Below are 24116 nucleotides of genomic sequence, written 5' to 3' on the forward strand. Positions count from 1 at the left end.
TGAGAGTTCTAGTCCCGCCTTAGACATGGAGGCCGGCTGGGTGACCTTGGGCCAGTCACTCCCTCTCAGCCCAACTCACCTCACAGGGTTGTTGTTGTGGGGAAAATAAGAGGAAAGAGTATTAGGTATGTTCGCTGCCTTATTTTTAAAAATAATAAAGGCGGGATAGAAAATAAAATAATAATAATATTTTTTTCCATTCTTACTATCAAAGCTAGAATAATATTGGTCAAGTATCTAATATAACAAAACCATATATAGGTTTTTTTTTCTGATTACAAAGTGACTCCTCCCAAATTATGTCCTTAACTGAGATTTTAGTATGTATTGCTCTAATTATTATTTGTGGTTATTGAAGAATTGCTCTGATATTCTTTACATGAAACCTCATTCCTTGTCCCCTCCACCTCATGCTCATGAATAGTCTTTCTGCCATTAGAAGGCAGAATATCATGTCCTGCTAGTTTCAAAAACTCTTCCTTCTTTCCTTTTTGCTCTCCTCCTCTTTACCACACCCAAAGCTGGGATCTTATATTGATTCTGAGGTAGTTTTCTTCCTTATCACCCAAATTAGCTTCCTTTCCCGCATTCTTCCCCTTCTCTCATTACATGACCTTTAGAACTGGGCTAGTTAAACTATAACCAGGTGCCCACATATCTTATAAGCAATAAAAGGATTCCTTGCCTTTTCCCCAATTCTTCATTTTCAGAGGATTCAATTTCCTGCATCTTGCAGTTAACCACTTTAACCTTTCTTGTCTTGCATCTCATTTATGGCACACTGTGGGGCTGCATAGATTTCATGTAGTGACTAAATTGTCATTGTTGAGGGTGGCCCAATTTTATACAAGGAAAAGTTAGGAAATGTTAAATAATTGAACAACAGGGAGATTTATGTGAGACTAAGTACACCAGCCAAATGGAAAATCAGTTACTGATAAAGCAAACATTTTTAGGAAGAAGAATTTTTCTCATTTGGAAAGGCCAGTCTGGTTGATTACTTATTTATCAAGTTATTGTCAGCACCTATTCCAATTAATTTCATTCAGAAAGTGATTTGATAACACACCCTTTCTTGGCCATTCATGAACAGTCCCTAATATCCATTAGGTAAGCAAACAATTGCTTTGGCTTTAAATATTACAGCAATCATTCTGAAACACTATATATAGTTCTACAGCCCTTTAGGAAGGACCAGGAATGTGTAAATCCTACTTGTCCATGCCAGCTGAGAGGTTCTGGGGTGGTAATTTAGTTAATGCTGTGAAGCAGCTCACAGTCTTGCAGGCTTGATATTTCAGACTAAAAGCTTATTTCTGGACAAAACATCATGAACCACTTCTGGTTTGGGAGTGACTTCTAAAACAGACAAACAAAAAACCCCACCAAGAACAGCATAGTCTGAGGAATGGAGCTTTCCCAGAATGGTTTTGCATATTCCCATGAAAAAAACACATAAAACATCCTCTGTCACTTGTTTTATAAAGTCCCTGCTAATTCCTCATTTTTAATTTTGTTATTGCTTTAATATATAAAAAGAAGAAAAGAAGAAAAAAAAACACTAAAAAACACAAAGACAACAACAACTACAACAACAACAATGAAACCTATTACATTAAACACGGGGGTGAGAATCATATTGTTAAACTGTGACCACACAGAAAACTATTGACCAGTTTTTCTATTAGACCAGTAAAGAGCTGTAGTAAGTAAATGAACGAGGGATGCGGTGGCGCTGTGGGTTAAACCGCTGAGCTGCTGAGCTTGCCGATCGGAAGGTCGGCGGTTCGAATCCGCGTGACGGGGTGAGCTCCCGTTGCTAGTCCCAGTTCCTGCCAACTTAGCAGTTTGAAAACATGCAAATGTGAGTAGATTAATAGGTACCGCTTCGGCGGGCAGGTAACGGCATTCTGTGTAGTCATGCCGGCCACATGACCACGGAAGTGTCTACGGACAAACGCCGGCTCTTCGGCTTTGAAACGGAGAGGAGTACCGCCCCCTAGGGTCAGACACGACTGGACTTAATGTCAAGGGAAACCTTTACCTTTACTTTAAGTAAATGAACACATATTTTCAATTTTCAATCCAGCACTGTAACCCTGGAACTGCACTTCCAATTTTTTTTTGTTTTACTATATTACATCTTCAGCAAAGGATCGTTACCTTGTCGTGGTGCTGGAGCTTGAGCACCTCAATGATGCCATGAGCTAAATCGTGAAGGGCCACCCAAGACGGGAAGGTCATGACAGAGAAGTCAGACTAAATGCGATCCCTGGGGAAGGTAATGGCAACCCACTCCAGTATTCTTGCCGTGAAAACTAAATGGATCGGGACAACCAGAGATATGTCGGTATACCATCGGAAGATGAGACCCCCAGGTCGGAAGATGGTCAAAATGCTACTGGGGAGGAACAGAGGAGGAGTTCAACTAGCCCCAGACGTGATGACGCAGCTAGCTCAAAGCCGAAAGGACGGCTAGCGGCCGACGGTGCTGGTGGTGAACGGCGAATCCGATGTTCTAAGGATCAACACACCATTGGAACCTGGAATGTAAGATCTATGAGCCAGGGCAAATTGGATGTGGTTATTGGTGAGATGTCAAGATTAAAGGTAGACATTCTGGGCGTCAGTGAACTGAAATGGACTGGAATGGGCCACTTCACATCAAATGACCACCAGATCTACTACTGTGGACAAGAGGACCACAGAAGAAATGGAGTAGCCTTCATAATTAATAGTAAAGTGGCTAAAGCAGTGCTTGGATACAATCCAAAAAACGACAGAATGATCTCAATTCGAATTCAGGGCAAGCCATTTAACATCACAGTGATCCAAATATACGCCCCAACCACAAATGCTGAAGAAGCTGAAGTAGAGCAGTTCTATGAGGATCTGCAGCACCTACTGGACGACACGCCTAAAAGAGATGTTATTTTCATCACAGGAGACTGGAATGCTAAGGTGGGCAGTCAAATGACACCTGGAATTACAGGTAAGTATGGCCTGGGAGAACAAAACGAAGCAGGACACAGGCTGATAGAATTTTGCCAAGACAATTCACTCTGCATAACAAACACTCTCTTCCAACAACCTAAGAGACGGCTTTATACATGGACTTCCCCAGATGGACAACACCAAAATCAGATTGACTACATCCTTTGCAGCCAAAGGTGGCGGACATCTATACAGTCGGTAAAAACAAGACCTGGAGCTGACTGTAGTTCTGATCACAAACTTCTTCTTGCACAATTTAGGATCAGACTAAAGAGATTAGGGAAGACCCACAGATCAGCTAGATATGAGCTCACTAATATCCCTCAGGAATATGCAGTGGAGGTAAAGAATCGATTTAAGGGACTGGACTTAGTAGATAGGGTCCCGGAAGAACTCTGGACAGAAGTTCGCAGCATTGTTCAGGAGGCGGCAACAAAATACATCCCAAAGAAAAAGAAAACCAAGAAGGCAAAATGGCTGTCTGCTGAGACACTAGAAGTAGCCCAAGAAAGAAGGACAGCAAAAGGCAACAGTGATAGGGGGAGATATGCCCAATTAAATGCAAAATTCCAGAGGTTAGCCAGAAGAGATAAGGAATTATTTTTAAACAAGCAATGCACGGAAGTGGAAGAAGACAATAGAATAGGAAGGACAAGAGACCTCTTCCAGAAAATTAGAAACATTGGAGGTAAATTCCAGGCCAAAATGGGTATGATCAAAAACAAAGATGGCAAGGACCTAACAGAAGAAGAAGAGATCAAGAAAAGGTGGCAAGAATATACGGAAGACCTGTATAGGAAGGATAACAATATCGGGGATAGCTTTGATGGTGTGGTCAGTGAGCTAGAGCCAGACATCCTGAAGAGTGAGGTTGAGTGGGCCTTAAGAAGCATTGCTAATAACAAGGCAGCAGGAGACGACGGCATCCCAGCTGAACTGTTCAAAATCTTGCGAGATGATGCTGTCAAGGTAATGCATGCTATATGCCAGCAAATTTGGAAAACACAAGATTGGCCATCAGATTGGAAAAAATCAACTTATATCCCCATACCAAAAAAGGGGAACACTAAAGAATGTTCAAACTATCAAACAGTGGCACTCATTTCACATGCCAGTAAGGTAATGCTCAAGATCCTGCAAGGTAGACTTCAGCAGTTCATGGAGCGAGAATTGCCAGATGTACAAGCTGGGTTTAGAAAAGGCAGAGGAACTAGGAACCAAATTGCCAATATCCGCTGGATAATGGAAAAAGCCAGGGAGTTTCAGAAAAACATCTATTTCTGTTTTATTGACTATTCTAAAGCCTTTGACTGTGTGGACCATAACAAATTGTGGCAAGGTCTTAGTGGTATGGGGATACCAAGTCATCTTGTATGCCTCCTGAAGAATCTGTATAACGACCAGGTAGCGACAGTAAGAACAGACCACGGAACAACGGACTGGTTTAAGATTGGGAAAGGAGTATGGCAGGGCTGTATACTCTCACCCTACCTATTCAACTTGTATGCAGAACACATCATGCGACATGCTGGGCTTGAGGAATCCAAGGCTGGAGTTAAAATCTCTGGAAGAAACATTAACAATCTCAGATATGCAGATGATACCACTTTGATGGCTGAAAGTGAAGAGGAACTGAGGAGCCTTATGATGAAGGTGAAAGAAGAAAGTGCAAAAGCTGGTTTGCAGCTAAACCTCAAAAAAACCAAGATTATGGCAACCAGCTTGATTGATAACTGGCAAATTGTTGTTGTTTATTCGTTTAGTCGCTTCCGACTCTTCGTGACTTCATGGACCAGCCCACGCCAGAGCTTCCTGTCGGTCGTCAACACCCCCAGCTCCCCCAGGGACGAGTCCGTCACCTCTAGAATATCATCCATCCACCTTGCCCTTGGTCGACCCCTCTTCCTTTTGCCTTCCACTCTCCCTAGCATCAACATCTTCTCCAGGCTGTCCTGTCTTCTCATTATGTGGCCAAAGTATTTCAGTTTGGCCTTTAATATCGTTCCCTCAAGTGAGCAGTCTGGCTTAATTTCCTGGAGGATGGACTGGTTTGATCTTCTGGCAGTCCAAGGCACTCTCAGAATTTTCCTCCAACACCACAGTTCAAAAGCATCTATCTTCCTTCTCTCAGCCTTCCTTATGGTCCAGGTCTGGCAGCCATATGTTACTACGGGGAACACCATTGCTTTAACTATGCGGGCCTTTGTTGTCAGTGTGATGTCTCTGCTCTTGACTATTTTATCGAGATTTGTCATTGCTCTTCTCCCAAGGATTAAGCGTCTTCTGATTTCCTGACTGCAGTCAGCATCTGCAGTAATCTTTGCACCTAGGAATACAAAGTCTTTCACTGCTTCTACATTTTCTCCCTCTATTTGCCAGTTCTTCAGCAAAGGATCGTTACCTTGTCGTGGTGCTGGAGCTTGAGCACCTCAATGATGCCATGAGCTAAACCGTGAAGGGCCACCCAAGACGGGAAGGTCATGACAGAGAGGTCAGACTAAATGCGATCCCTGGGGAAGGTAATGGCAACCCACCTCAGTATTCTTGCCGTGAAAACTAAATGGATCAGTACAACCAGAGATATGTCGGTATACCATCGGAAGATGAGACCCCCAGGTCAGAAGATGGTCAAAATGCTACTGGGGAGGAACAGAGGATGAGCTCAACTAGCCCCAGACGTGATGACGCAGCTAGCTCAAAGCCGAAAGGACGGCTAGCGGCCGACGGTGCTGGTGGTGAACGGCGAATCCGATGTTCTAAGGATCAACACACCATCGGAACCTGGAATGTAAGATCTATGAGCCAGGGCAAATTGGATGTGGTTATTGGTGAGATGTCAAGATTAAAGATAGACATTCTGGGCGTCAGTGAACTGAAATGGACTGGAATGGGCCACTTCACATCAAATGACCACCAGATCTACTACTGTGGACAAGAGGACCACAGAAGAAATGGAGTAGCCTTCATAATTAATAGTAAAGTGGCTAAAGCAGTGCTTGGATACAACCCAAAAAACGACAGAATGATCTCAATTCGAATTCAGGGCAAGCCATCTAACATCACAGTGATCCAAATATACGCCCCAACCACAAATGCTGAAGAAGCTGAAGTAGAGCAGTTCTATGAGGATCTGCAGCACCTACTGGACAACACGCCTAAAAGAGATGTTATTTTCATCACAGGAGACTGGAATGCTAAGGTGGGCAGTCAAATGACACCTCGAATTACAGGTAAGTATGGCCTGGGAGAACAAAACGAAGCAGGACACAGGCTGATAGAATTTTGCCAAGACAATTCACTCTGCATAACAAACACTCTCTTCCAACAACCTAAGAGACGGCTTTATACATGGACTTCACCAGATGGACAACACCGAAATCAGATTGATTACATCCTTTGCAGCCAAAGGTGGCGGACATCTGTACAGTCGGTAAAAACAAGGCCTGGAGCTGACTGTAGTTCAGATCACGAACTTCTTCTTGCACAATTTAGGATCAGACTAAAGAGATTAGGGAAGACCCACAGATCATCTAGATATGAGCTCACTAATATTCCTAAGGAATATGCAGTGGAGGTGAAGAATAGATTTAAGGGACTGGACTTAGTAGATAGGGTCCCGGAAGAACTCTGGACAGAAGTTGGCAGCATTGTTCAGGAGGCGGCAACAAAATACATCCCAAAGAAAGAGAAAACCAAGAAGGCAAAATGGCTGTCTGCTGAGACACTAGAAGTAGCCCAAGAAAGAAGGACAGCAAAAGGCAACAGTGATAGGGGGAGATATGCCCAATTAAATGCAAAATTCCAGAGGTTAGCCAGAAGAGATAAGGAATTATTTTTAAACAAGCAATGCGCGGAAGTGGAAGAAGACAATAGAATAGGAAGGACAAGAGACCTCTTCCAGAAAATTAGAAACATTGGAGGTAAATTCCAGGCAAAAATGGGTATGATCAAAAACAAAGATGGCAAGGACCTAACAGAAGAAGAAGAGATCAAGAAAAGGTGGCAAGAATATACAGAAAACCTGTATAGGAAGGATAACAATATCGGGGATAGCTTTGACAGTGTGGTCGGTGAGCTAGAGCCAGACATCCTGAAGAGTGAGGTTGAGTGGGCCTTAAGAAGCATTGCTAATAACAAGGCAACAGGAGACGACGGCATCCCAGCTGAACTGTTCAAAATCTTGCAAGATGATGCTGTCAAGGTAATGCATGCTATATGCCAGCAAATTTGGAAAACACAAGAATGGCCATCAGACTGGAAAAAATCAACTTATATCCCCATACCAAAAAAGGGAAACACTAAAGAATGTTCAAACTATCGAACAGTGGCACTCATTTCACATGCCAGTAAGGTAATGCTCAAGATTCTGCAAGGTAGACTTCAGCAGTTCATGGAGCGAGAATTGCCAGACGTACAAGCTGGGTTTAGAAAAGGCAGAGGAACTAGAGACCAAATTGCCAATATCCGCTGGATAATGGAAAAAGCCAGGGAGTTTCAGAAAAACATCTATTTCTGTTTTATTGACTATTCTAAAGCCTTTGACTGTGTGGACCATAACAAATTGTGGCAAGTTCTTAGTGTTATGGGGATACCAAGTCATCTTGTATGCCTCCTGAAGAATCTGTATAACGACCAAGTAGCAACAGTAAGAACAGACCACGGAACAACAGACTGGTTTAAGATTGGGAAAGGAGTACGGTAGGGCTGTATACTCTCACCCTACCTATTCAACTTGTATGCAGAACACATCATGCGACAAGCTGGCCTTGAGGAATCCAAGGCTGGAGTTAAAATCTCTGGAAGAAACATTAACAATCTCAGATATGCAGATGATACCACTTTGATGGCTGAAAGTGAAGAGGAACTGAGGAGCCTTATGATGAAGGTGAAAGAAGAAAGTGCAAAAGCTGGTTTGCAGCTAAACCTCAAAAAAACCAAGATTATGGCAACCAGCTTGATTGATAACTGGCAAATAGAGGGAGAAAATGTAGAAGCAGTGAAAGACTTTGTATTCCTAGGTGCAAAGATTACTGCAGATGCTGACTGCAGTCAGGAAATCAGAAGACGCTTAATCCTTGGAAGAAGAGCAATGACAAATCTCGATAAAATAGTTAAGAGCAGAGACATCACACTGACAACAAAGGCCCGCATAGTTAAAGCAATGGTGTTCCCTGTAGTAACATATGGCTGCGAGAGCTGGACCATAAGGAAGGCTGAGCGAAGGAAGATCGATGCTTTTGAACTGTGGTGTTGGAGGAAAATTCTGAGAGTGCCTTGGACTGCAAGAAGATCCAACCAGTCCATCCTCCAGGAAATAAAGCCAGACTGCTCACTTGAGGGAATGATATTAAAGGCAAAACTGAAATACTTTGGCCACATCATGAGAAGACAGGACACCCTGGAGAAGATGCTGATGCTAGGGAGAGTGGAAGGCAAAAGGAAGAGGGGCCGACCAAGGGCAAGATGGATGGATGATATTCTAGAGGTGACGGACTCGTCCCTGGGGGAGCTGGGGGTGTTGACGACTGACAGGAAGCTCTGGCATGGGCTGGTCCATGAAGTCACGAAGAGTCGGAAGCGACTAAACAAATAAACAACAACTATATTACATGCTCAGTCATACCAGCAATATTCAACAATAAAGTATTCAAAAGATAAGGAGATTATAATTTAACTTGCATGAACTCATATAAAGTATAATCAGGAACTACAGCTTGAATTTCAAAGTCCCTAATGGGAGTGTCTCCTGCCTCAGGTAACAGCAGGGCAGTGTCCTGTTTCAGGTTTCTAACACATGCACATGCAGTTTGTAGGTGATGAGCAATTCACTCAAGACTAAGCAAACAAGAAAAGTAACATAAATCAAAGTCTCTGAAGATGTTTCACTTTCCGCAGGACACATGGAAGAACAGTCAAGATAAAGTCCAGAAAGCCAAGCAAGGTTCATCAGCCAGTCCAAGTTCATCAGCCAGCCCAAAAAAACCCACGAGATTCTGGTTTTTTACACAAGCAGAAGACACAGGAACAACATGCCAGAACAGGAAATCAGACAGTTGCTTCCAACAGTGAAACTTGGGTCAGGGCTGCTTCTTAAATCAGGCTGCGGCCAGCTCTCTTCAATTCAGGCAGGGATGCCTTTGCTTGGCAAGAAGCCTCACTGAGCTCTCCTTTCTACTTGCTGAGTCCGATGGTTTGGAGGCCATACATCATTATCTGACTGCTCTAGTTAGTATCATGGACCATGATAGCTAGCTTCCTTCCAGGAAATAAAGAAGAGATAATTATTGGTGTATGTGTACAACTATTTTTGTTCATTTCTTAAAGATTTTAGAACTGACTAAATGATCCTAATCCCAAGCCTTATTTTTTTTCTTATATTATTTATTATTTTATGGTTGCTCAATTTGCCTCTGCCCTCCAACATTCCAGAGGTCTGCGAAAACCATTCTGATGGTGCTATTATGAAACTGGAACGGGCAGAACCAGTTTTATTGTGGTGGTGGTCCATTTTTTCAGTAGCAGGGGATATGAGAGAATGAGAGAAGAATACAAATCCTCCACTCCACCTTTAAGCCCCACAAATGGCCTGAAATCACCCCACCAAAATCCAGCCATTTTGCCTCCAAATATTGATGGCATCATCTGGGAGTTCTGGGGAAATCACAAATGGATCCTGGGAGCCCATATAGTCCATGGCCATGAATTAACACCTCTGGTTTCCTGGAACATCCTTGAAATTTGGCAACAATATGGAAGTGATTTGCCATTGTTCTGTTCAAGGATTTATTTATTTTTACTTCCCTTTCTACAGCCCTAGGATTTTTAGATGATTTCCAGCTGAGTATCAAAATTTTAGTTTTTATTTTATTTTATTTTAGTACTTTTTTTCAGGATCAGACAAGGTAGCTTGATGCTAATATATGCAGTGGGAGTATAAATGACCCCCCCCCCCCGCTTAAAAATCTCAGTATAGGAACTATGTTCTCTAAGGCTCTCACCCTTTTGTATTCTGGTACTTTTTGCTTTGTAAATAGCAGTGAATAAAGTTTCAGAAGTATCATGAATATAAACAACAGTAAGAGATATTAATACCTTCACAAATTTCACTTTTTTGGCTAGAATCATATCTAAAGTATTGCCCCCAAATATGCATTTTTCTACAGCTTTTCTAGTATACATAATGCTAAAAATGATTCTTTCTAAAATAATGTATTTTGGTGGCACTTCTCCCTAGAACACATATTTTCATCAATTTTTAGGTCTGAAAAACTGCATTACAATTTTTGGAGAAATGCAAATAATAGGATATCATGTGGCTTCCATCCAACTGTAGACTTCATAAGTGGGAAAAAGTTAAGTTCATTTTAAAATATAAAGCAAACAAATTTCTTTCCTGTTAGATTGACATTCCAGAAGGTTACTTTGGTTTGAATGTCTTTAGAAATGTTTGCAATTAATTTATAAGAACAGAACAAGGAACTGCAATTCTTATTTATGATATTCTTTAAAGACATTCCCTGTTAATATGTAGCCAAGAGAATATTAAGAGTAATCTATCTATCTGTCTATCATCTATCTATCTATCTATCTAATTTATCCCCGCCCATCTCCTCCCGTCGGAGGCCTCTGGGCAATTTACAACAACTGATTGGTTGAAGTAATGGCTGAATTACTTCACCAGAACAAAGTCCTGCTATAAAATATATTGGAATTTCCTGCATATATAAGTACGTGCATATGTGATACTTCTGTGCCATCTTTTCAATCAGGGAGTGTGTGGAAAATAGTGCCAACAAAGATGGCACTCAGTCAGGACACTTTGGTGGTGATGATGCTACTACATGGAGTAATGGGCACCATGATCAAGCTCAACAAAGGTGGCTTTGAAGACATTGTTATTGCAATTAACCCAATGATACCTGAAGATGACAAAATTGTTACCAGCATAAAGGTATGATTATTAGACATTTTGAATATATTAACTTTATAATACAGTAAGGATTCTGCTGGGTATATAGTGGTAAAATCTACTTGTCTTCCATAAATAATGAGGTAAATTCCAAGATACGTGTGTTATGGTGGACAGCTCACTGTGTCAAGGGCTGTGCAATTCAAGACCAATTTGATAAAAAAAGAGACCCTTTCTAACAGGCAGCAGACTGAACAGGCACAAATATTAACTGGTCACAAGCTTTCAAGCTGAAATATATTTCTTCTTAAATTATAGTTGCTATTTTTTTCTATATCTATCATGCAAATTTAATTGTGTCTAATATTTTGTCCTTTTAGTGATGTTTTCCTCTGTTTAGTGATATGTACGTATATACCATTCACGTTTATGGAACAGCAAAGGAATTCATAAACGTTTCAACCAACTTGATTACTCTGTCTCAGAATGCTGGCCTTTATCATATGGACTGTGTGCTCCATTTCAAAAGGAACCACTGCTCCACCCTCAGATGATTCTAATAGTTAACTAGTCTTTCTCCCTCACCATTTGGAAGGAGAGATGTATAAATCCTCCTTCATTTTAGGCAATTGTAATAATTTGATCTCAGGCACTATATGTCATAAGAACTTTGTGCAGCCCAGAGTGGTAGGCAGCAGTATTGCAACCAAAACTCTCCCCACAACCTGAGTTCAATCCCAGCGGAAGCTGGATTCTGTCTCGGGTAGCTGGCTCAGGTCAACTCAGCCTGCCATCCTTCCGAGGTCGGTAAAATGAGTACCCAGCTTGCTGGGGAAGGTAATGACTGGGGAAGGCAATGGCAAACCACCCCGCTCTATAGTCTGCCAAGAAAACATCGCAAAAGCGGTGTCCTTCCAAAGGGTCAGATGTGACTCGGTGCTTGCACAGGGAACCTTTCACCTTTCATCACACTATATGTCATATTTCCCAACCTTCCCTAACCTGATGCTTTTTAGCTAAGTTGAACTACAGGTCCTAGCATTTTCAATCAATGTGGCCAATGAACATGTTGACTGGGATTATGGGAACTGTAATTCAGTGAATCAGGAAGATATAAAGAGTGAGGAAAAGTGATGCAAATAAAGAGGAAGAAAAGTATTTTTCATATATTATACAGGATTGTGAGCTTTAGCAGAGATGGTTTCACAGTATAGGCCTGCATAGTTATTTCATAGTTCTATTTTTAATGGATCCTTTTCACATGCATTTAACTCTTTTTTATTATTTGTCAACATAGCAGATAGCCTCATCTGCTAATTTCCTGAATGTCAAGATTTTGATAAGGGTGCAAGAAAAAAATATGTATATAGAAGGAACAGAAAAAGATGCAACAACATAATCTGTGACTGTCAAATCCTGGGAAGTTGAGGTACAGGTAGAGTTATCTGGTCTTTCAGATTGTTTGGGACAACGTGTGAAACCCCAAAATAAACATCAGATCAAATGAGAGTGCAAAGTAGAATGAGATAAATGCAATGTACAGAACCCGAGGACAAGCAGTAGCTATTGACAGTACTCCACAACAAAGTGGATATATTTGTGTTCTGTGTTTTGTGTTCCTATTAGGATATGGTTAAAGAAGCATCCACTTATCTTATCACTGCTACGGAACAAAGATTTTACTTTAAGTCTGTAAAAATTATAATTCCATTGACATGGACACCTAAAGCCGAGTATAAAAGAATAACAAGAGAATCCTATGAAAAAGTAAGTGGGGAATATACTTTGAAAATATGTGATATTTTAAAAGACAGAAACTATAATATAGCAGCAGGTATCTGATTTTGTCTGCCCTTATAACTCACTTGCCTTCTCCTATTGCAGTTGCTTTAAAAGGATATTTACCTTTTAATGATCCTGCCAAGAGAGTCTGAAAGAGCTGGATGTGTTTATTCTTGAGAAAAAAAATGATTGGGATGGAATATAGGATACTCTTCAAATACCTGAAAAGATGTCAGATAGAAGGTCAAGAGCTGTTCTGTCTCTCTCTTTCTCATTCCAAAGGGCAGGACAGAGAATAATAGATTTAAGTTATAGGAAGGCAGATTCTGACTAAGTATTAGGGGGAAAAAAATCTGTAAGAACAGTTCAGCCATGCAATAAGTTACCAACAGGCTTTATTCAGATTCCTGCACTGAGCAAGGGGTTAAACTCAATAGCTTAAACATGCCCCTCTAAATCTAAGATTTTAAGATACTGTACAATGACATTCATGGGGGTTATGAATGTAAACTCTATATTCAGACAAAGTTTGCAAATGAATCAATGTCACCCTATAAGGTGGACTAGACTAAGAAACCAATGCCATAAATGTCAGGACTATTCTTATTCTAACAGCTATAGTAGCAGAATCATGCAAGTCTGAATGTCCTTCCCTCTGCCTTCACTTTATCTTCATGTGAAGTAGGGAGGGGCATGTCTCATACATTTTTCTCAAGTTATTTTCTTGGCCCTGGCTCGAGCCCCACTTATTTGACTGTTGCCTTGGCAGCAGCTCTTCTCCCTGTCCATTCCCTGTTCCCTTTACAGTCAAACAATGACAGAAAAGTTGTTACCTTCAAGTGCCTGCTTGTGAACTTTATGCCCATGGCTGGAAACAAATAATTCCTGTACTATACACAATAAAACTTAATTTAATGGACTAATGAGAGAGGAGATATCCATTATTTCCAAACGTCCATTAAATCCAAAAGTACTTCATTGTGTCTATTTATATCACTTATGTAATGACATAATTAAATAAATGATGAAATTTTCACCATTTATGTAGTGACAACGTTATATAAACTGACACAAATAATATAATTTGTCTTACTTGTATAATGACATTATTAAGATAAAATTAATATAAATTTATCTGATTCATCTGAACTATTTGGGCTGCAACAGATTTACCTGTTATTTTGAGGAGGGGATGATATCTAGATGAAAATTTTACCCATTCCATCTCAGGTTTGCCAAATAGTAGTCCAGTAAATTAAGGTTTTACTGTAATTGGATTCCTGTTTTGATGCGAAGGGTCTTTATTTTAGTCTATTGAAGTGACCCTGTACTGCAAAGATGCTGCTGATGTTGCTGAAGAATAACTCTTCACATCCCTAAATGTTTGCCCTGCTAATTGTGGCTACAAGGAATTATGAAGGAAAATAGGTTCCCCATCTCTGCCATATAATTAAATGAATTATATTTAATGTGAGTAAATCATATGAGAGCCTTGTGTGGTGCAGAGGGATAGGCGGCAGTATTGCAGCTGAAACTCTCCCCACGACCTGAGTTTGATCCCAGAAAAAGCTGGATTCTCGGGTAGCCGGCTCAGGTCGACTCAGCCTGCCATCCTTCCGAGGTCAGTAAAATGAGGACCCAGCTTGCTGGGGAAGGTGACGACTGGGGAAGGCAATGGCAAACCACCCCGCTAGAGTCTGCCAAGAAACATCGTGAAAGCGGCATTCCCCCAAAGGGTCAGATGTGACTCAGTGCTTGCACAGGGGACCTTTCACCTCACAAATCATATGAGTCCCAGTCAAGCCTTCCATTATTATGGTGACTGAAGTCTATGTTTCAGATGCAGAGGGAGCTAATTTTGACCAGCTCTATGCCGGTGTGCAACACCTTGTCAAGTACAAAAAAAAGATGTCATATTCATTATAGGCAATTGCACTGCTAAAAAATACTGAATTGTATAATGCAATAAATAAAAAAAATATATAATGAAATTTTAAGAGGTAGGCTAAAACCAAGGAGAATTTTGCCTTAGCAAAAGACATCAGCTTCTTTTTCTTTACTGATCTTTAAAATATGTCCATTATTATTTTATTTTAGGCCGATATCATAGTAGCCAATCCTTACTTGAAATCTGGAGATGATCCCTACACCTTGCAGTATGGCGATTGTGGGATGCCAGGTCGATACATTCATTTCACGCCAAAGTTCCTGACAGATAACAGTTCACATAATGTTTATGGCTCTCGAGGTAATATCTTTTAATTAACTGTTTTTTAGTTCTCAATAATGACACTTTCAATAGGCAGGGACTAAAACAATACCAAACAAAATAAGAAAGTTGATGAGAAATAAATGCCTTATCTCCCTTGGTCACTTCTTTCTAAAGGATCAAAACTCAGGCAAAGATTTAACAAAGTCTGCAGTTTAGAATGAAAAGTACAGTTTCCAACCTTAAAATGACTATGCTGAAACTATCTTACCCTAGGTCTGTTCAGTGAATTCAAAAGATGGCTGGGTTTCTGCATCTTAGTAATAGGATAGAAAAGGAACTTTCATTTTTGTGCAGCAGGTCAACTAAGCTATATTTAATGAAGTTCCCTCTTTGGGGACTGCACATAGTGTTAAACACAGCTTCACTTCCAAAATTTTTCTCAGTGGCATCTAACTAACTAACAATGACATGTCTACAGTTCTGAACAGCCTTTAAACATACATACAAACACATACACATACCTTTTTACTGACTGTCTATTGTAAATTTAAATTATTGTGTTATAATTCAGTTGTTTTACTCTTTCCTACAGGCAGAGTCCTTGTCCACGAGTGGGCTCATCTCAGATGGGGTGTTTTTGATGAATATAATTATGATGCTCCTTTCTATGTTTCTGAGGAAAAGACAGTTGAGGCAACAAGGTATCTTCCTAGATATAAGCTGACCTAGTAGGATACAGTAGCTAGAGTACAGTACACCATCAATTTTCTATCATTAGAGCTTTGCCTCTTGATCAAAGATCCAGGATTTTTTTTTTTTAAACTAACAGAAAAAGTTTGAAAACCCCTGACCTAGCCTATTATCTTGAGGGTCCTTATGAGAATAAAAATTTAAAAGAGGTAAGAAACAAGCATTTCATATTTGTTTCTTTAGAGAAAGGATAAGTTTAAAGTGAGTAAATTTTTAAAAACTAATTATTTTTTAGAATTGATGTTTGACGTGGGCTTATTCATTCTGATGTCATGAGTTGCTGTCCACAAACTAAGCAGATGGGTACAGAGACTTCTGCTTGTCATTTGAGATGGTGTCAGATTTGAACAGTTTAAATGGTTATGTTGGAAGCTAATGCACCCGAACTGCAGATTGATTATGTGCCATCAAGTCGTTTTCGACTCCTAGCAACCACATAGATGACAATCCATCCCTAACCTGGTCTTTCAGGTCTTCCAGTGGTGCACTTACCACCACTGTAACTGAGTCCATCTGTCTGGCTGCTGGTCGTCCTCTTCTCTTTCCTTTCACCTTTCCCAGCATTAGAGCCTTCTCCAGAGAGCTGGGTCTTTGCATAATGTATCTGAAGTAGGATAATCTGAGCCTGGTCATTTGTGCCTCAAGTGAGAACTCTGGGTTGATTTGTTTGATGATCCATTGCTTTGTTTTCTTGGCTGTCCACAGTGTTCTTAGGAGTCTTCTCCAATACCAGAGTTCATTACAGTATTTTTTTTATTAAAGATTACAATTATAACAATACAAACTAATACAAACTAAAATTAAAAGAATAAAAAGCAAAAATAGGTGCAGAAAAAAAAGAAAAAACAGAAAGAAAAATAGAAAAACAGAAAAGAAACAGAAAAAGAAAAGAAATATATAAAGAGGTGACTTCCCCATTCATCACAAAAAGTATAAACAATTTTAGTAATTTATTACCTTCTCTTAAAATGCAACAGATGATCTCTTCTTTATGTATTTCTTTATATACTATGTCCAGTGTAACATTTTTTCCCATGTCATTCTTGTAGCCTGTCATTGTAAATCTACTTTCAGGTAGATCTTGTCAGGTAGAACTTGTTCCTCTTCCATAGCATCTTTTAAACACAGTCTATTTTCAGAGGCAAACACTATTAACCTCTGGGACCATTGTTCAAAAATATCCTTCAATATGTCCAATATTAAAATATTTTTGCTTTATTCTATAATTGTAAGCCAAGTTTAGGTGTTCTTCTCCTTTAATTATAATCTTTATTTCCCACTAGTTTCCAATTTTTGGTCTTATTACGTTTTTTTAAAAAAGTTGAAAACAAAAGCATTTTCCCATGGGAAGGTTTCTTTATAATTATTTCCAAAATCTTAATTAATTCTCAAATTTATCTCGACCCTTAGCCTGTTTGTAACTTTCTAAAATCAAAGTTTTAATCACTCTTTTGCTGTTTACTAAAAAAAAAAATGTTTTTTAAGTTCTTAAACTTGTAGTTACAACTTCTTTCACTAAGGTTTGAAGGAAACTCACCCAGTGCTGTAAAACTTGTTGATCCAAAGGTTCCCAATGGCTGAAAAGCAATTAGCAAGCAATTTCTGAAAGTGATTAGAAAAGGAAGTATGCGAACTTAGTGTCCTGTCAAAGGTGCTGACTGTGGTTTGAGCAAGAAGCCTATTCCCTCATCTCCCAGAGCTCTAAACCCACCAGAGACCGCTGTCTTGCTGTCTCCTTGCAAGGAGCAGCTGTCTGGAGCACTTGTGGGCAATCTCAAGACCTTTCTTGTCCGGAGAGGAATTATGAAGAGCCGGTCTATTCGCTGGCTCTTCATTCCACCGTGGTAGTCAGCTCTGGTTTTTGCAGAGCTGTCTTCAGTCCACAATTTCTTCCCCGGAATTCCCTCCAAGACCAAAGTTCAAAGGCATCAGTACTCCTACTATCCTGCTTCTTCAAAGTCCAAGGCTGCAGATATTCTCCACTTAATAAAAACATCTCCTGACTTGGATGGCAGATCAAGAGCTACCACAGTTATAGGCTAAGCTAGGAAGTTGAAAAATATCCTGGAACAAGGCAACAGCAAACCACTTTAGTGTTGTTGCAAAGAAAATGAAATTAATAAGCGCAAAAAGTCACCAGAAGTCAGGCTCAACTTGAAGCCATTTTTTAAATGCTAATTTCATAATTTTTGATTCATAAACTATATATTTTTATTATATCATTTAGATGTTCAGCTAATGTCACTGGTATATACCTATTTCCAACTGGACCAGGACAACACAGAGATTGCAAATTTCAGTATGGCACTCAGATGTATGAACCTGGATGTCAGTTTATACCACATAAATCCCAAAGCACTCCAGTGTCTATAATGTATATGCAAAGTCTGTCTTCTGTAAGTATAACTAGTATCAAACATTTTGCATTTATTTTGATCCAATGTTCGTCCTCCTAATCAGTTATTCTTACTTTTATTTTTTTAGGTTACTATGTTCTGTAATAAAAGCAATCATAATATCAAAGCAACAAATATGCAAAACAAATTGTGCTCATATAAGAGTACGTGGGAAGTAATTATGAACTCCACTGACTTTGCCAATTCATCTATACTAAATACTCCTCTGCCTGACCTGACTATCACCTTGTTGCAAACACATGACAGAGTCGTCTGTTTAGTGCTTGATGTTTCTGGAAGCATGAGTGCTGTAAGTCTGCTATCAGAAGGGTTCTTTTTAATTGTTAAAAAGTGAATTTTAATATTTTGAAATGTTGAAAGTTTTTGTTTCTACAAGTATGACATGGGTAAGTGTAGTGTTAGAAGATTCTTTTAACAGAAAACTTCAAAATGATTTTTTTTTTGGAGGAGTGCTGGGTTAGCTGTTAATTATTTATTTATATTTAACCACTAGCAACATAATATGCACTTCATTTTTGTAAACATTAGCATGAATATTTATGAAATTATAGTAAATTATAGTTGCTCAGCTTTTATGAAAAAAGGGGAAGTTATCCAAGAGGTTGGATCAAAGTCTTATACAGGCCTTAGAAGTAGGGGTTTGTAAGGTAGTTTGAAAAGTGGGAAGATGCCTAGGGCCGCATCCACACACCTGGTTTGTCATGCCCCCCTCCTGTCCTGAAGCTGGCAGGACATTGCTGCCCTAAAAGCCACACGGCACATGCCTGCTGTCCAATCAGAAAGGGTTTGTGATGTTCTGCTGTCCATACTACTTTAACATGGAACTTTAAAACATTTTAAGGACTGTGATTGGTCATTCCCTGAGTGAAAGTTCAACTCTTGTCCAACATCATCCACTACTTGAAAAGCCTCCTCCAACTGGCAGATGCAACTCTCCAGTTACTCTATCACTGCATTTTCTTTTTCTTTTTTTCTTTCTTATTGTACCATTGACCAACTACACTTTAAAAAAAATACAGTAACTCAGGGTCAACCGTCAACAGTTTGACCACTTGATCACCAAGGCAGCAAAAAGTTAAGTTTTCATATCTTTTGGCTGCCATCTAGTTGTCCTCTGGATTTGTGCTGCTGAGATGAACCTGCTGGATAAGGGTTTTTGAAGAGCTGGAATTTGAGAAAGAAGTTTAGTTGTGGGGAATCAGTGTGGGAACTGGAAACTACCCTAAGAACATTACTTGAGGAGTGGAAGTGAGGAGCTGGGCTTCTCCGGGAACATCAGGGAAAGGGAATTCCCTGTCATACAGGCCAGAGAAGTACAAAAGCCAAGTCCTTTCAGTTGTACCTCCAATTACTTGGTTTAAGCCAGGAAAGGGATACTCAGTTTCAGAGTTTCATACTTTCTAGCCTAGCCAATCCATCAGTTGACCAATTCATTTTAAAACAGAAAGAAACACAGGGGAGCTGCAGAAGGCAAGGTTTTAGACTCTCTCACAGCCAAACTGGCACTGCAGAACAGGCACTGAGCCCAGGAACTGGACAGAAGGGGGGCAGTTTCAAGCAAACCTGATGGATCAATTGGGGCCAAGCAGATCACCACCCCAACGATGCTATCTCCAACCTCTCCTCCACATACCATGAATTGTCTGTATGGAAGATGTTGAGCTGGAATAAGAGAGAAAACATACCTTCTGCAGTGGAGCACTAGAAGGCAGCTTTGGGCTGCCTCAGCTACAGATTGACCTTGAAATACAGGGGGAGGCTTAAGGACATGTACTCTGCAAACAGTTGGTGGGTGTGCTTGTGACAGGGTAAGGAGGCTGTGTGGATGTGGCCTAAGAGTAAAAAAGTGAAATACAGGATATCACAAAGTGAGGATAAAGTTTAAACATACCTTCCTGTCAATGTTATCGTCAGTTGCTTCTCCCAATTGCCTTATTTCGTTTAGAAAAAATATGCCAGGAGATCTAGTGATACATTTGTGATATGACATGTAGTTAGATCCGAAGAGGAGGGAAGCCCAGGAAGAGTAGAAGGAGAAAGGATACAGGGTAAGAAACCACAAAAGAAAAAAGTAAGGATGGGTAAAAGAGCCTTGAGGAAAAGTATAGGGACTAGGCTCAAGACTAAGAACATAAACAGTTCCAAATAGCACAAATGTTTAGTTACAGATCCTGAACAAGCTGTTGGAACTTTGAGATCAGGGCTGGATTAAGGCCAATGGATGCTGTAAGCACAGCCCACCAATGCCCTTCCGTTGCTTAACTGACAAGACATTAAGACCCAATAAGCACTGAAGGTGAATTAAGGGATTTAAAATTCAGTTTTCTTCCGTTTTCTCCCAGGCCAGACCCCACAGCTATATTAAATATAAACTTTTTAAAAAAATGTATGTATCACTACATAGCAGTAAGCAATATAAACAAATTATTTACTTATAGCTAGAGCAATGGAAAAATGCAAATTTTCAACACTTTTCTGATGCATTTTTAATAAAATTGTTATAAGGGAAACATGCAAATACAAAAATTCATTGAAAACTAAACATGTATTTCTGCAGCATCAGCCTTCAAATAAAGTTTATGCTGCATCCTATCTGATTTGAGTATTCCTCTGCCTACATTCTAGTCATGTATGCTGCTGCCTTTGCTCCCACTAGTCATCTACACAGCAAAAGACTATACCCAAAGAAAGTCTTAGAGGGTACTTAAGAGCATTATGGAGTATCCTTCAAAGAGACTGAAAAGACTAGGCACCTGTGGAGATAGATTTTGGTAAATTGTAATGGGTGATGTCTGTCAGTGCAGACATTCTGTGAGTTAGCAAGCTCCCCCAGCAGCCATTTTGCAAGACTGCGTACAATATGTTCTCTGAATTCAAAATCTCTCACCAGCACAAAAAGGCTGCGCATAAGTTAATACTGACAGGTATATGAGATATAGCGAAACCTACATCATTTGGTTACTGCAAATGCAAATGATATAAATGGCTGCAGAAATTTAGTCTGTTGAACTAGAAGTCCATTGTACTGAGGCCTGCTAAATCAAAATTTCACTTCCTAATATTGTGCTAAAAATCTATAACATGCTAAAATCTGCATATAATGTCCTGCAAAGACCAATTAAAAGATTTGTCGACGAGTGCAATAATTTGGCACCCTCAACATGTATTGGACTACAACCATTTTTCTCAGATGCTAAATTGGAGAAGACTAGTACTTGCATCATGGCTGTGCTACTACTAACCTCAAACTAGCTTTGCCATAACTTATGGCCACAGCCAATATGGCGGAGTTCCATCAGTTTTGAAAATTAACAGCTCTGCTCTTCTTCTGCATGTCAATCCCTACAGTATAATCGTATTGGTCGCCTAAAGGAAGCTGCTGAATTGTTCCTCCTTCAGATAATTGAAACTGGTTCCTGGGTTGGAATTGTAACATTTCAAAGTGCTGCCAACGTTAAGACTGGCTTGCGACAGATTGTCAGTGACAACGTCCGCAAAGATCTTGTGAAATATTTGCCTACCACAGCTGGTGGAGGAACTAACATTTGTGCTGGAGTGCTTGAAGGATTTCAGGTAAAAGAAAACATTCTCCCATTATTTTTATTTCTAGATTTTCTCCCCCAGACATATGATGTATAGAGAGCTAGTGCAAGTGTTTTAAGAGAAATGTGAACTGATTATACCATCCAATCATTGTAACTTTTTCAGCCTGATGCAGCTGGGTTGGCAATAGTCACAGGTGCCACAGGCTTAACAGATGCCTACTAAAATTAATACACACACACACATTTTTAAATGACAAATCTCATGATCTCAGTGTTCTTGTGTGAAGATCTGATAACATTTTGATCATTTTTTATTTAAATTGTATTCGTTAAATTTATTTTGGGGGAAAGTCCTTGACAGCATCTAATGGTACCCATGCCCAAAGGGTACCATTGGAAAAAGATCCATCATTTCCTGCCAGTATGGAAAATAAGTTGGGTTGGGGGGATGCCATTCTATCCAATGGGAGCTCCTCTTCCTAATTGTCAAAAACAATTAAAATCTGAATTTCTTTATTAATTTTTGAGAGGGAGACTGGCATCAAAATTCTTGTTGATTGGATTAGCCTGCAGGCCAGTGATGTTCAATGCAGTCTCATCTTTCTACCCTGCTATCATTTCCACTGAATTCAGAGCTTTGTGTGCAAGGATTAACTGACATGTCCAGTATGATTTTTTTCTGCTACAGCAGTGCCTTTATTTTTTCTTTTTTAATTCTTTCTGACCCAACAGAATGTTGGAAAGAAATTATGTAAAGGGGGTTGTGACTCTGTGTTTGTCCATCAGCAGGATAATTCTCTGAAACAGAATGGGACTGGGCTTGGGGTCGTGGGGAAAAACCAGCAAAAGCTGTAGTTAAAGCGGCTTGTAAGCCTGAGTACTAAATAATATGACAGACTGAGATTGAACAAGGGCTGAATCGGTTGCAGGGGAAAATTTTTCCCCAATGCATCACTGTGGAATGTTGGGTAGTGGCTCGCAATGTTCCCAGTTCTCAATTCTACGCCCTTCCTTCTCCCTCCTGGTCTTATGATCCAAAGTGAAGCTATAAAGAGTTTAGAAAGAATTCCAGAAACCATACTCTATATGCTTTCCTTAACTTATTTAATTTTATTTTTTCTGCTCACTAGTAGCCTCCAGATCTCTTTCTTGTGTTCCCTTGAGTCCCCAACTGCATCTCTGAATCTCAGTTCCCAGTCATTTTAAGGTGGGCAACACATGTACAATGTTAAACCTAAAACAGGGTTAATAGTTAAAAAAAAAACACCTCCTCAATACAAAAGAGAAAATTCCTGACCTATTCAAATGTGTGATGTGCTCCCCCATACTACATAACTGCCACATCCATGTGGCATTTCTCCCAGCCAAAACATTTGTGACTTCCATCATCATAAGAATGCCCATCTTTGATATATATCTTTCTAGTTTTCCAGTGAAATGTACCAATGACACACATCTCCCTGTTAATAAAAACAGGTAGTAAATATGCAATACAGTTCTATTTACTTCTGAAAGGAGAGCTATATTTTCACATCGCATTTGAATAGAATATAGTTTCTCTAGCACCAAGGGAATTTTTTAAAAAACAAAACAAAACAAACCAGTGGATGAAAGTTTTAAAACATTCTCAAAACAACTCAGACACCAATCCTAAAAAACATACTGAATAATAAATTGCTTTAAACTTGGAGCAGCTTAAATACAAGAAAATGTATTTAGATTATTCTGATAATCCAAAATAAGGCATAGAGGGTGCAATGTTTTTTCCAAAATATAATCATGATTATTTTCAACAACAGCTTGTAGTTTTACAACCCAACACATTATTTGTAGTATACATTTTATGACTTTTAATCCACTTTTCAAAATTCATGAATTTGCAGAGCAGAATCCAATCTTAAAAGGTAAAATGATAATTAAACAAATAAAAACTGAATCAATTATATTAGTTTAGAGGTATAGAGATTAAAAAAACCCAGCTGGAAAAGAAAAATCTATAAAAAGGAATTATCTATAAAGGTTTTGATTATTTATATTTGAAGTGATGACTTCTGCCTCCTTCCCAAGGCTCATGGTTTCTGACACTTGATTCACTTTGAAACACTTCTTACAGTAGAGTTTCAGAATTTGAAAATATCAGAATGCTGTTTTATAAGCAGCTCCATGTCCCATCTTTTTATCTTTTACACTATAAGGAACTTTTTCCTTTAAAGAGAAGAGAGACATGTCTGCAAATACAGATTTTATAAACAATATTTCACATGTCCGTCTGTGAGGAATGGGAGATGAGAATGTGAAGCCATCTCAACCTTGTAGTTGTTCAGTTCATTTCTTTAGCTTTAGCTGACCTCATGAATCATGGTTTTAAAACGTATGTAATGTATTAGAAAACACAGGAATGTTTATAGTATGACAGGAGGATTCAGCAAGGGATGTGGTAAAGTAGGAGAATTTGTAGTTCCAAAATTCTGGTGCATTTTTTTTTCCAAAGTGCATGTTCATATGGG

The 24116-nt window shown here is 39.5% G+C and overlaps 1 protein-coding gene across 1 annotated transcript in view; it reads left to right on the forward strand.

The window, feature by feature from the left end:
* Nucleotides 1-10749: 10749 nt before the first annotated feature.
* Nucleotides 10750-24116, forward strand: part of LOC134493564 (calcium-activated chloride channel regulator 1-like) — a 30170-nt gene continuing 16803 nt past the window's right edge. Inside the window, exons 1-7 of the mRNA XM_063298214.1 lie at nucleotides 10750-10945; nucleotides 12530-12670; nucleotides 14783-14933; nucleotides 15490-15598; nucleotides 17875-18043; nucleotides 18132-18351; nucleotides 21411-21637. Of these exons, the coding sequence (XP_063154284.1) occupies nucleotides 10793-10945; nucleotides 12530-12670; nucleotides 14783-14933; nucleotides 15490-15598; nucleotides 17875-18043; nucleotides 18132-18351; nucleotides 21411-21637 (1170 nt within the window). The 5' untranslated portion in view covers nucleotides 10750-10792. The remainder of the gene's footprint in view (nucleotides 10946-12529; nucleotides 12671-14782; nucleotides 14934-15489; nucleotides 15599-17874; nucleotides 18044-18131; nucleotides 18352-21410; nucleotides 21638-24116) is intronic.

This window comes from Candoia aspera, chromosome 3 (genome assembly GCF_035149785.1).
Source record: "Candoia aspera isolate rCanAsp1 chromosome 3, rCanAsp1.hap2, whole genome shotgun sequence".
NCBI lineage: Eukaryota > Metazoa > Chordata > Lepidosauria > Squamata > Boidae > Candoia > Candoia aspera.